We start from the raw sequence: 14,363 nt of genomic DNA, 5'->3' as shown, positions 1-14,363 counted from the left end.
AAAGAATATGCTATATAACACATATTTTCACATTGAAAAAAACCTGCACTCTTTTTCCTTCTAGTGCTTTCTCTATGTGAAAATTACTTAGGGTTATTTGTGAAAACTTATGAACTGAAAATTTCTAAGCATTGAAAACCAAAGTAAGATAAAAAATACCTGTTTATCATGTGACATAAAATCATCTGTTTCCATAGTCCTGGTATTATACAACTTTCCTGATAAATGCACTGAATATATGCAGTGGCGATGCAATCCACAAGCCTGACAGGAACAGTTTTCAGGATTCTTCCAATGGATACTCATATTAGAATAATTTTCTACCCGCTCCTGAAAACAATTTAAAAATATAAGGGAGCTTAAAAAAATAAGAATTAACCCAATTAAATATATCTTAGGAATCAAAATATAAGAGCAAAATCTACTGATATTTCTTAATACTGAGCACAGAGTTGGTATTAATTTTAAATGAAAGAATAATTTTTTTTTCAGTATTGGGATCAAACTCAGGGCTACCTGCATATGAGGCATGGGCTCTACTACTGAACTATATTCCAGTCACTTAAACATGAATTTTTAGTCCTGGCTCTTAAAAAAATAGTCAAGACTAGGAAAAAAATGTTTCATATCTCTTTTATAAGAGTTACTACTTAGTGTATGAAGTATTGTTCTCAATGGATTTTAATTTACTTCTTTTCTACTTTTTATTTCTAATTAACATCAATAAGGTATTAAAAATAAGAAAAAATGAGCAGCATAAAAATCAGGATAAGAACAAGATGAGTTAATTTAAGCTACATAAAAATTGAGAAAAAAAATCATCCATTCTCCATTATATGAGTTATATCATATTTCCACAAAATATTCAAGAAATGTTTTAATCCTCTCTGGTTACTTGCTATAGCCTTATGAAAATAATCACATAGGAACTAAGGTTTTTACTTATCCAATACTGATAAGAACAGTCTAATAGTTGGAATTATTTAATGAGTAAAAGGCTGAGAAAACACTTAGTGTGCAACAATAAGCTTCCTTAAGCTGTGAAGTTATTTAAACCTGAGTAATTATGCTTATAACCTAGGTTTGTGTTAGACACTACTGTTCTAATTAGTAATGTATATTAGGTTTTACTACAAAATTTGAAATGCACTCATGAGCATATTTACATGGTTACTAATATACATATGCATCTTCTACCAGTCAATGGTAATTAAGTTTCTAATACACTTAAAACATTGTTTTTGTTTAACTTTCATATTTATCATACTTCACAACACTTTCTGACCTGTCACTTACAGGCTGAAATTCAGACTGAATACGTGACTAACCACCTTTCCTTCCTGTGTTTGTGGTACTCATGGAAGCACACACATGCTGAGATGAAACATGAGTTGAAAGCTCTGTCATTTTGATTTTCTGAGTGACTGCAATGAGCAGAGAACTCTTGATGACTCACACTGGACATATAAGTGACAAACTTTGTTGGGCTAAAGTATTGTGATTTTATTATTTGTTTATTTTGTTTGTTATTTCTTATCTTTTACAGTATAACTCAGCTCATTTTATGATCTTCCTGAATTATCTGTCTATAATATTTTTGCACATCTGACAGTTACTTTAGCATGGGGTGGTATAAATTCACTATAATCTATCATAGTATAGTAAAGCATAATGTGGCATAAAAGTATGGGTTTTAAGAGTCTGACTATAAGTTTAAATGTTGGCCTGTATAAAGTACTAGCTGTACAATCTTAGGTTACTTAATTTTTCTGAGTTACAGTTTCTTTATTTGAAAGTTTAGGAGAAAAACAGTGACTTCCTTATGTGGTTCTTTGAAGATTAAATAAGTTTACTTTCCATGTAAATTACTTGGTAAAAGATAAATGTTCTAGAAATATATACTATTTTCTTTCTATTAAAGTAATTTTATGCATATTATAAAAGCTCTGCTATATATTTTATCTTCAAAGTAAGTGAATATTTCCCTTCAAAGTAGATAAACATTTTCCATATCTGAGGATAAAACAGGCTCAGAGAGGTTAAAACTTTACCCCAAATAAAAAAGATATATAAATGCTGACCCTAAACTCAAGCCATCCTCTAACTTGAAGTCTCCTAATCCTGTAATCCCATAGCCATCTCTGAAACTTAAGCATCGATGGCAAATTTATCATCATGTAATTCAAGAATGAACAGGCCTTGCATGGAACCACATCTTCTGATAAATGAGGTAGCTAGCTAATGATTAAAGTAATAGAGGTATTTTAAGGGGCTTGAACTTCCATTATCTACCATTTTCCTTCTTGATCATAGAATATTAGAAGTAGAAATATAAAGACCCTGAAAAATTATATAGTATATCTCCTACTATTAGAGATTATAAGCAAGAAATCTAGACAATAACATGGAATCCAGGAAATCTTATAAATTAAAAAGGTGAATCCCCCAAATTGGTAGAACAACAAAATTTAAGATAAAGAAGTATGTCAAACACCATGTAGGACAATGTTTTTCAAATTGTTTCATGAAAATCAAACATCCAGGTATTTCATACAAAAGAACCTTATAGTAAAACACAAATGTGGAAGCATTGCATTCTAAACTCCCTACTGAGGATATACAGTACAAATTCAAATATTAGCGCTCCTATAAAGTCCTCCAGTAAAAAAACAAGATTTTTTTTGGGGGGTGGGGGTTGGGTGGAGAGGCGGCTCGGTAACCAGCAATCAAATTCAGGGCACTCGACCACTGAGCCACATCCCCAACCCTATTTTGTATTTTATTTAGAGACAGGGTCTCACTGAGTTGCTTAGTACTTCACTTTTGCTGAGGCTGGCTTTGAACTTGAGATCTTCCTGCCTCAGCCTTCTGTGCTGCTGGGATTACAGGCATGCACCATCATATCTGGCTGAAACCAGTGTAAATTAAACCACTGTTTCTCAAAGTTATCTGTCTATAGAACTATCTCTTCTGAAATAACAATTAACATTGTGTGAGACAATCTCCTGGTTTTAAAAGATAGGCTAAGCCCTGAGATGTTCCAAAGTTGTTTATCATTTAAAACCATCTAATTATTGAACAGATTAGATAGTGTGGATGATTCAAACAATAACAGCCATTAGAAAAGAATTACCCAAAAAAGACAAATGCCTATACTTTAGAAGACTATTCCATCTGACTGGATACTGAAATCTTGAGAGGTCTACATACCCCACTGACTTGAGAGGTCCCATCCCCACCCAACCAAGATTAAAAACAAATTATACCTTATATTGCTCTTTCCAACGACTTCTAGAAGCTAAATTCTCTAGACGGGGCTGAACAAAGCGATTATCCAAATAATGAAGAGATGTCAACATATCTTGTGCATATGATTTTTGCCTGGTGCCATCTGTTTAGGGGGTCAACAACAACAATAAAACAATCACTTTTTCTACATACAATATTGAAGCAATTGTACATTTAAGGATCTCTTTCTATAGCTTTAGAAAGATGGATGGTTGGCTGATTAGTTGGTTGGAAATACTTTGAATTATAAAAAAAAATGTAATGGGGTAAAAAAAAAATCCAAGCATAAGGGCAAGAAAACAGGGTAAAAGGCTCTATTTTTCTCCTTGTAAACATCAAACTTTTACATTATTTTCTAATTAAAAAAAGAGCCAGGGGCTACGGTTGTGACTTAGCGGTAGAGTGCTTGCCTTGCAGGTGTGAGGTCCTGGCTTCCATCTTTAGCACCACATAAAAATAAATAAAAAAATAAAATGTATTAAAAAATAAAAATACACTCTTAAAAAAATAGCCAGATGAAAATGCCTACCAAATTACTTCTTTTATTCTCATCTTTACAAAACTAACATGGATCAACCACTGAACTCGAGGAAAAAAAAAAAAAAAGTTCTGACTAGGCTTTCAAGGCCCTCTGCCATTGCTGCCTTTCTACTGATCCAGTGGTAACTCCTGTGCCAACAAATCAGAACTGATTTCTGATTAGTCCTTTCCCTCATTTCCTTTTAGTTGTTACACTCATTTCTGTCTTCCTGATTTGGTTCATAAAATATTTTCTATTTATATAGAGAGGAACTGATGTTTTCTTAACGAATCTAGCTAATACATTTATCATGTTTCTTTAAATCAATATAAATTCAAACCATACCTTACAAACATGGCTTACAGAGTCCACCTATGCCATATCTACTCTTCTGAACTCATCTCCCTTTCCCCCAACTCATTCTACTCTAGTTACACAGTCCTTCTAGTTGTTGTGGAAATATTTTCCCCCCCTAGGGGTATTAGCAGTTATACTCTCAAACAATGTCTGGTCCATAGTAGGCATTCAATAAATATTTATTCCATAAGTTATTACTAAAATCTTATTTTGGCACATAGGTAGGTTTTCAACACAACATACTTATAGTCTATTAAATAAAGAATTTTGTGCTGAGTGCAAAATATGAGTATACATATAGTTCCTTTCATACTCTGGTAGGGGAAAAAAGAAAAATATATTTAAATAGAATACAAAAAAGTTGAAAATACATGATGAGTTCTACCATAAGAGATAAGAGAGTGAAAAGTACCACTTTTGTGGGTCACAGATAACCTTCATAGTAGAATGCTTTTACACTCAGAAAATCTGAAATAAAAAGTAACAGCAACAGCATGGACAAAGGCACAAAAGTATAAAACAACATATAACTGTCAGTGAAATTCAAAGAACTTAAGCTAGGAGAGCACATGGGTGTTCAGGCACCTTTCTGTTTTATGAGTATATGTCATATCCTTAAATTCACTGTAAACTCTTTCAGGGCAAAGACCTGTCACAACCTTATCTACTAAATATCTCAAATAACAAACAATAACAAGCTTTTAAAATTAATGTATTTTTGGTATAATTCATTCTAGAAGGAACAATTTTTATGCCTTAAAAATGGTTGTCCTTAGTTTTGTTTAATCAAGTTTTAAAAGTGATAGTGTTTAAAAAAACGGGAAAATTAAAAATAAAGTTGTTCCATTTATCTATAAACTTACCATACAATGATCCCAGAAAAGATTCATCTAAAGCATTGATCAGAAGGGCCTTCACAACTCTTTCAAAGTGAGTATAATGGTCACTAAAAGAATCTGAAATTAATTTAAAATAAATATTAGAATCTAGTAAATAAAATAATTCCTTGAATATAACAGGTTCCTTCTCTAATGCTAAGAAATCAATACTATTTATATCAGAAGCAGCATAATCATCTTAGCTGCCTTACCGACTTGTGTAGTCACTAGGTCTCCATTTTCCAAATTTACTGGCCTCTAATTCAAAGTTTATAGATGTAATTTCAAAATTTCCCAAATGTATAAAGGGAAAGTTTTTCTGAGAATTTTAGGGGATATATAATGAAAAAAGTAAAAATCATACCCTAGATACTTAAGTTTTTTTTTTTTTGGTAGTTGGACAGAATGCGTTTATTTATTTATTTTATGTTTATTTTTATGTGGTGCTGAGGATCGAACCCAGTGCCTCATGAATGCAATGTAGGCACTCTACCACTGAGCTACAGCCCCAGCCCCTTAAGTTTAATTATTAGTTGGACAACTGGTGTGAGAAAGGAGGAGACAAAGTCTCCAAAAATAGATTGTTTAATACACCGTAGTCTGTAAAACATGTTACGTATAATATCATTCAGGAAACTGATACCCTACCCAGAACCACAATGGCTATAAAACTCCATTTCCCTTACTACTGTCTCAGATTTGGGATTTTTCACATAAATTTATAAAAGTTGTGTCTTTTCTTTCTCATGCCAGCTATATAAGCATGTTTTATCACTAACCAAGTTTCATACATGAAATCATATGTTGTAACAGGCCAGACAGTGATTCTATTTTTATTATTTTGGGATTTAGGGATTACTATGGGGTGTGGCAATGTTCTAAATTAAATGTAACCTGTTTTTTGATCCCGAATGTTCATTACAGAACATTTGCACTGCTTTGGGCACCTGTGAAGACATATTAAGGGCAATCTGAGTATTTCTGGAAATGTGAAAGATGTTTATAAGAGATTAAATTACAATAAGACCTATTGTTGGCAACCATGAATTTTGACTTTCCTTCTGGTTGAAATGAAAAAAATATGGAATTCAACATGGAAAAAAAACTTTATACTTATATTTTGGTTTCTAAAAGGGCTGTATAACTTTTTCAGGCTTTAGGGGAAATTTTAGAGTGCATTTTTCCTAAGGAGACACCTATAGGAAGTACAAAAGTGACTAAATAAAATAGTAATAAAAGTAAATAGCAATAGCAGGTAATTTTCAAAGAAACCCTTAGACTTTAGAGTAACTATCATTACTGACAATCATAACAGAAGTAATCGCGGTCATTACTGACTATAGTATTTTCTTAATGATCAGTAGAGCATAATGGGGAAATAAAATATAGTAGTACTTCAAAAGGATTCAACTTTTACTAGATTTTCATCAGACTCTGAATATAGAATAGAGTTGGTATGCAATTTTATTTGCATTAAAATTTATCACTGAATGCCTTCCTTTCCAGCTATTCAGAAGGCTGAGGCAGGACGACTGCAAAATTGAGGCCAGCTTGAACAACTTACCCAGACCCTGTTTCAAGATAAAATTTTTAAAAAGTCACCTAAACTCTATTTTACACTTCCAAAATATATTAAGGAAAATAAAATTCAATCCCTCTGCACCTAAGCTTAACTATCAAACAGCAACAGAATTTTTTACCCCACTGAATTTATCAGTGTTGAATGTGCTAATGCTCTGAACTGCCACTTTATTTCAAAGACCTTAATCACCTTGAGAGATTTTTTCCCTAACCATCACCTCTCCTATCAATGGCAATCAGAATCACCTTCAAAAAGGCCAGGAAGAAGGCCATGACTTCATTATGTTTTGAGTGGATGCAGGGTGTTGGTAGGATGATTTTTCTGGCATCTTAAATTGAAAAATAATAACATTATAGAGCAAGTACATGCCAGACATCATTCTAAGCACTTACATGCATTTTCTTATTTCTCACAATAAGCCTCTGAGGAAACTGAAATACAGAGAGGATGAAAAATTTTTCAAGATCACACATCTGGTAAGTATTAGAACAAGGGCTGGAACCTAGGGTGTCTGCCTCCAGATTTCAGGTAGATATTGTTATTCATGGTAGACTGATTTGATATTTCAGAATACAGAAGTTAAGCTTGGATAGAAAGTTGAAGAAAATAACATTCAAATTTCTTTTCTTAAAATTAAGAAAAAACAATGTGTAATAAATAACATCAAAATTTACATAATTAGAGGCAGAACAATATTCTAGGAATATTGCTAAAAACTTTCCCCCATGATAATTTTATTGTTTTTGTTTATTTGGTGGTGCTGGGAATTGAATCCAGGGCTTCCTTCATGTTAAGCTCACATTCTACCACTAAGCCACAGACCCCTCTGCACCCCATAATTTTAAAAACTGGAAAAAATAAGTAGAAAATTAATAATATTTGTGTTTATGCATAATTTGATTTTTCTAAAGTAGTTAACCAGTTTCAACATTTCACATTTATAGTCTAATATTCTGGTGGTTTCCATGTGTAATTTGTTATACATTAATTTCACATACAGGCTAGGACTTTGTTTCAGCACCATGTGCCCTTCCTACTGCTCTGGCTATCATTCTCAGGACAGTAATACACTGTTTTACTTTTTGCAATTTTATGATAATTTTTTATATCTGGTAAGGAAAGTTCTTTAAATTTACTGTTTTCAAAATTTATTTATTCTCATGGGTTTGTTATTCCAAGTGAATTTCAAGATTGTTTTGCAAAGCTGAACCAAAAATTAATTTCAGAATAACTTCTTGTGTTATGTATAGCACCTTTCAGAGCCATGCTTATTTTCCCACTTATACATGTTTTCTTTTCTATTTCATAGTAGGGTTTGTTTCTGTACCTATAAAGCCAAGCTTTTAAGATTAGACTCAGAAAATTTATTTTGGTTGTCACAGTACATGGAATTTCTCCTGATCATGTCTTCTGAATATTTATTGCTATATATAAGAAAACCATTGAGTTTTACACATTTATTAGGAATCTGGTTATTCTTCTGAAATCTTTTACTCATTTCAAAGTGGTCAGATTTTCTTGGATATTTGTGGGAGATGAGCTTCCTCTGATACTATAGAGCTGCAGATGATACTATTAAGGGATTCTTGGGCATTGTCTTTGCCATCTCTCTCAACCCTATTTTTCTTACTACTATTTCAAGAACCAAAAGAAAGTTTATAAATATTCCCTTAGATAGAAGCATAGTGATTGTTGATGTACTTTCTTCCAGAATGGAGATATAAGCCTAGTATAAGAAGCAGAGGCAGAGGGCTGGTGATGTGGCTTAGCGGTAGCGTGCTCACCTGGCAATGCGTTGGGCACTGGGTTCAATCCTTCAGCACCACATTAAAAAATAATTAAAATTAAAAGATATTGTGTCCACCAAAAACTAAAAAATAAATATTAAAAAATTCTCTCTCTCTAAAAAAAAAAAAGAGGCAGAAAAAGAAATTGACTTCTTTTTCTACTCTAAAAAAATTCCCCTAGCCTGTATGTAGGGAAAAGGAATCTGAAGAAAACTATAGAAAGGTATATGACATTACTCCTGCACTCAAAATATTCATATTCCTTCTCTTAACTTCTGTAGCCTTGGTTAAGTAAGTTAGAAACTTAGAGTTTGTATATACAGATTAAACTTACTGCATTCAAATAATATCTTTTCAATACAGATGCTACTTGACTTATGATGGGGTTACATCCTAATAAACTCATTTTTAAGTTAAAAATGTTAAGTTGAAATTCACTTAACAATCCTAACTTGGGCTGGAGGTATAACTGAGGTCCTGGGTTCAATCCCCAGCCCCACGAAAAGACAAAAACAAAAACAAAACAACAACGAAAAACAAGAATACACTTAACGTGCCTATCATAGTACACTATATTATTTACCCTGGTCAGCATCTCAAGAGTGTTTCATATTGCATAACAGTAGTCTGGAAAAAGATGAAAATTAAAAGGTTTATGCTGAATGCATATGGCTTTTACACTACCGTAAAGTCAAAAATTCTTAGGCAAAACCATTTAAGTTGGGAACTACATGTTTTGCTTTAATGTCTTAATAAATTGTTCAAAATTCTTCAAGTTAAGAAATATTTTTATCTTCCTCATTTTAACTACTGACTCATTATACTATGATGTTAACTCTTGATTTAAAACACTGTCATGTAAAGGACATGTTCTCCTATTACTAATTTTTAAATACTTGCTTTTTTATGAAAAAGCATGTATGGGAATGAATATTATTAAATGCCTTTCTATAATCTCAACAAATTATGATTTTTCCTCTTTTAATATTTTAACAACATATTCATGATTCCTAAAATTATTTTTATAGTTCTGAAAAGAATGGCTAGAGGTGTTTTCTTTATTCTTGTAATTGGAAAAAATAGTTCTTTCATAAATCAATATGCAAAGTATTTTCATCAATTTATCAGGAATGTGAGCCTCTTTAATTTGAAAAAAAAACACCTATTATGTGTTATGAAAGTAACTCCAGAATATTTTATCTTTGAATTCATATCTTAAGTTTTCTTATCTAAAAATATGGTATAATGTTTAGTACATTCAAATCTTCCTTTATGCTGGACTTAGTGGCGCATGCCTGCAATCTCAGCTCTTTGGGAGGCAGAGGCATAAGGATTTCAAGTTCAAAGCCAAACTTAGCAATTTAGTGAGGCCGTAGGTAACTTAAGAGAGACTGTCTCAAAATAAAATAGAAAGAGTTGGGGATGTGACTCAGTGGTTAAGTAGTACTCCTGTGTTCACAATCCCTGGTTACCCTCAGCCCCTGTCCCCGCCAAATCTTTCTTTACATATCTCACTAAAGTTATAAAATTTTCTTTCTTGAGGCTTTTATCTGTGCATTACACTCTCCCCCTAGGAATTTAATCTTCTTCATAACTTTTTCTTCTCTACATTAGAACACCTCAGATTTATCCTATGTATCATTGATATGATTTTCAGTACTGTTAATTCTGTTCTTTACTGCTTCCAATATAGATTTTATTTCTGACTTTACACTTTGAATTTTCTGGGAATTCTTTGTCTTAGCCAGTTCCCTTTTACTTAAAATCAGGCTTTCCTTATGACTTTCTACTGCTTTACATTAGATTGAAAAGCAAATACTTTAGTTTTCTTCTGTTTCCTTTAATAAAACATTTTTCATGGTAATTTTTTTCCGAGTTTACCTTAACTGCCCCAACATGATTTCATTGGTATCTTTTGCTTATTATAGAACAAGGCAGGGGATCTAAGATTTAATATTTAACATAAGTGGTTGTGATACTTGTGATTCTTGAGCCCATTCTTTATTATTTTGATAGAGTGTTTCTCTTTAATTGCTAGATGGGGATGAAGTTGATGTTCATTTAGTCTAATTTCCAATATTCTAGCAAGGCACTAGTAAACCAAAATGTAATCTTCTCATCTTTATGAGGTTCTGTTGATCTAAATATATGATAGGATATAGATTTTATATATACAGATCAGAATTCTTTTCCTATTTTCCGCCCCGTGTATAATATTTTCAGTGTGTGAATATACAGATCTGATATGCAATGGACAACTGCCCCTCTCCTTTCCACCTTATCTTTTCTGTGAGTTGCAGTCTCAGAATAAACTAATAGGGATTGATGAGAAGGGAAGAAGACTATAACTGTCTCTAACTTCAACCATGTAGCAAGGAGGAAATTACACTATTTTGAGGTAATAGTTTTCTCAGAGCCAAATGGGAGGTAGTGAGAAAATGACAAAATATCTTCCTATAGGTTGACTGCTGACTGCAAAAGGCAAAACCGAACTAACCACTAATAGTGATCCTCAAATTGCATTATCAATGTGGAGTTAGGAAATGTTTCGTTCAAATTCTTATCGTATGTTAAATATGAATGGTTGGTTGTATAAAAATGTTATATAAAAGTTGGCAGAATTAAACTGGGAATATTAGCTTAATTACAATTTCCCCCTGGCCACAAAGTAGTGTTCATTATTCACTACATTGGTTATTGTTTTAATGAGAAAATAAATTTTTGATTTTATAAGAATTTATAGTAACTATCAGAACATAACCCCTTAGCAAATTGAAAATTGCTTATATTAAATTTTATTATCTTCACATATGGCTTAAAACTAATAAGTACAAAAAACATTAAAACAGAAGGTATCATTCTAGGTGGGGCATGATGGTGCATGTCTATAATCCTAGCAGCTTAGGATAACTGAGGCAAGTGGATCACAAGTTCAAAACAGCCTCAGCAACTTAGCAAGGTCCTAAGCAACTTAGTAAGACTCTGCTTCAAAAAAAGAAAAAAAAAATTATCACCCTAAAATATGGGCTTTTTTGGTCTGATTTTGAAAAAATATGGTCATGTTCAATATTTACCTGAGTCTTGAATTATAAAACTCAAGAGTCCTCAAACACTTGATCATTCAAATTATCTTAATCACTCAACTAATAATGAGTTTCTATGTGTCATCAAGTCCCAAAGGTACTGGGAATATGAAGACAGGGGATGTTGGTTAACCAATTTTATTTATTTATTTTTTGGAAGTGGGGACACTCACTTGCCTTATTTGATTGGGCTTTATGATTTTATACATCAAAAACTTTTTTTGATTACAGTTCTGACCAATGTATAAAATTATGTAACCACCACAACAGCTGTTCCTCCACACTAAACTCCTTCACAATACATCTCAATCGTTCAGTTTCATACACATTGAATCTGAGACCTCTGAAAGATACCGTGATTAAAAAAAGGACAATAAAATGATAAAAATTTGTGACTTATGTTTAGAAATCTTTCATGGCAATAAAAGTTTGGGAATTTTTTCCTACATACTGGAGTAATGGGGAGTCTTTCCCAGCACAAGCAAAACAAAGGTAGTTGAGGATGGAATACCTGAAAACATCAAAATTTACATAGCAAATAGAAAAGAAAATAATATTACAAGGGAAGCCAGGAGAGAGTGGTACCACAGAAAGTAAAATAGAAGAGCAACCTGAAAGTGAGAGTGGCCAATGGTAGCAATCAGCACAGCAATATTAGGTTAATAAAATAACTGAAGAGCATTTGGGTAAAGAAAAGGTTAACAATAACTTCAGTAAGAGTAATTTTACTATACTGCAGGAGTCTGAGTACAGTACTTTGATTTTTACTGGGAAACATGTAACAGAATGGTAACAGAGTATTGAATGAGTAGTGGAATATACTAACTCAAGGGGGGAAAGGCATGAATATGGTTACAAGTGAGGTCAATCTGCTTATAAAGATAAAATCATTGAATATAAGGAGAACTGAGTATATGATAGAAATAGAAGTTTTAATTAAGAACCCACAAAATAAAATATATTGCATAAAAAGTCAGATATATTTTCCCCCAAAGCAGAGATGCTTAGTACTAAAAGTGAGCCCAGAACTCCTTGATTCAAAATGAAGTGAAAACTTATGTTCAGAGAAAAATCTGCACACAAATATTTATAGCAGCTTTATTCATAATTGCCAAAACATGGAAGCAACCAAGATATCTTTTAGTGGGTGAATGGCTAAACTGTTGTAAATCCACACATGGAATATTATTCAGATATAAAAAAATGAGCTAACATGCCATGATTAGACATGGAGGAACTTAAAATGCATCCTGTTAAACGAAAGAAACCAATATGGAAAGTTATAGGCTACATGATTCCAACTGTGTGACATTTTAGCAAAGGCAAAACTGAAGACCTCCTCCCTCCCAGAAAAGAAAACCTCAGTGGTTTCTAAGAGTTCAGGGGAAGAAGGGAGGGATAAATATAGGATATTGTTAGGATAATGAAACTATTCTGTAAGATACTGTAATGGTGGATACATATCATACATTTGTCAAAACTCAAAGAAAGTACAACACAGAGTCCTAATGTGATCTGTGAGTTACACTCAATGATAATGTATCAATGCTGGCTCATCAACTATTACAAAGGTGTCAAATTAATCCAAGAGGTTAATAATAGGTGACACTGCAAGTGAGGGAGTATAGGTCAACTCTTTGTACTCTCCACTTAATATTTCTTTAAATTACAACCTACCATTAAGATGAAAACAAGTAAAGAAGGAAGTCATTAAAACAAAAATCAGAAATGTAGGATAGGTAAGGAAGTTATAGTTCCTACATGTTGGACTTTTATTTCCATTAATTAGCAGGAGAAGATATGCTCAGGTATTTTTCAGCAAATATTTTATCACCTTCTAGATATGTAATTCAGAACAATGGGGCACTTCACAATTAAGTATATATCTTTTTAGTACTCTATTAAATAAAATGGGGAGTACACACAAAACACTCATATCATATACCAAACTATGATGTTTGTTTCAAGGGAAAACACTGTGCAACTCTTTGAGATGGGGCAAGGCATAATTTATCTTGAAACACCATTTTTAACTGAAAGAATGCTTGACAAAATATGATTATTCAAACTTGGGTATCTACCAGACATTTTTTCAAACAAACAAAAAACAATGAGCTTGTCACTTCAAGAACAACTCACAGGGTTTGTTTTCAATGATAAAAATCAAGTTTTTAGGTAGAAGTCAGAATTTTGAGAAACTTGTCTGAGCTAGTTTGAACTTGACAGCTTTACAATACCATAGCACTATTTTGATGAGATTGATAGTGATATCAGTGAAGGTGAATTTTAAAAAATTATATAATAAAATGGGCTAGCATCTGAAGGATCTGCAGTACCCAGTGAATTAGTATCTTCTAAATGACTAATATACTATATTGCAAAATTATGCTTGGGCAAAAGAGTTATTCAAATTGCAAGACAGACGAATGAAATGATTATTAAAATACTCATCCCTTTTTCAGCTACCCAAGTGAAGTAAAATTTCATGTGATTCAACCAAAACAACATATTATAACAGACTGAATTAAAATTAGAGGTAAGAACCCAGCTGCCTTCTATTAAGCTAGACATAAAAAGGTATTTGCAAGAATGTACAACTGCCATTCTTCTCTTTTCTGTAAATAGTTACTCCTCACAAAATGTTATTTCTGTTAGTGTAATGAGTTTAGTAATGTTATTTTAAATTAATAAATTAATAAAAACATTTTAAAATTCTAAATTTTGTATCTCTCTAATGGTAAAATATTGAGTTAGCCCACTAGAAATAAAGGCTTATTGGGGTCATTTTTTTGGGGGGTGGGGAGTGCTAAAAAGTGATTTACCACTGAACTATATCTCCTATCCTTCTCATTTTTTATTTTGAGACGA

At 32.4% G+C, this 14,363-nt stretch overlaps 1 protein-coding gene across 6 annotated transcripts in view; it reads right to left on the bottom strand.

Moving 5' to 3' along the window:
• The window catches only part of CCDC82 (coiled-coil domain containing 82), a 32,451-nt gene that overhangs the window by 11,884 nt on the left and 6,204 nt on the right, over positions 1–14,363 (bottom strand). For 5 of the 6 annotated variants that reach the window (XM_081264639.1, XM_081264640.1, XM_081264641.1 and 2 more), the window contains 3 exons: positions 5,029–5,121; positions 3,267–3,391; positions 160–330 (listed from right to left, as the gene is read on the bottom strand). In XM_081264639.1, the coding sequence (XP_081120765.1) occupies positions 160–330; positions 3,267–3,391; positions 5,029–5,121 (389 nt within the window). Of the gene's footprint in view, positions 1–159; positions 331–3,266; positions 3,392–3,698; positions 3,727–5,028; positions 5,122–14,363 lie in introns of those variants that run through there. The other variant, XR_014018544.1, reaches the window with a different exon arrangement.

The sequence above is a fragment of the Spermophilus citellus genome (assembly GCF_964194105.1).
Source record: "Spermophilus citellus genome assembly, chromosome: 2".
NCBI lineage: Eukaryota > Metazoa > Chordata > Mammalia > Rodentia > Sciuridae > Spermophilus > Spermophilus citellus.
The sequence above is the reverse complement of the archived record's forward strand: the minus strand, read 5'-3'. Positions and strand labels throughout refer to the sequence as shown.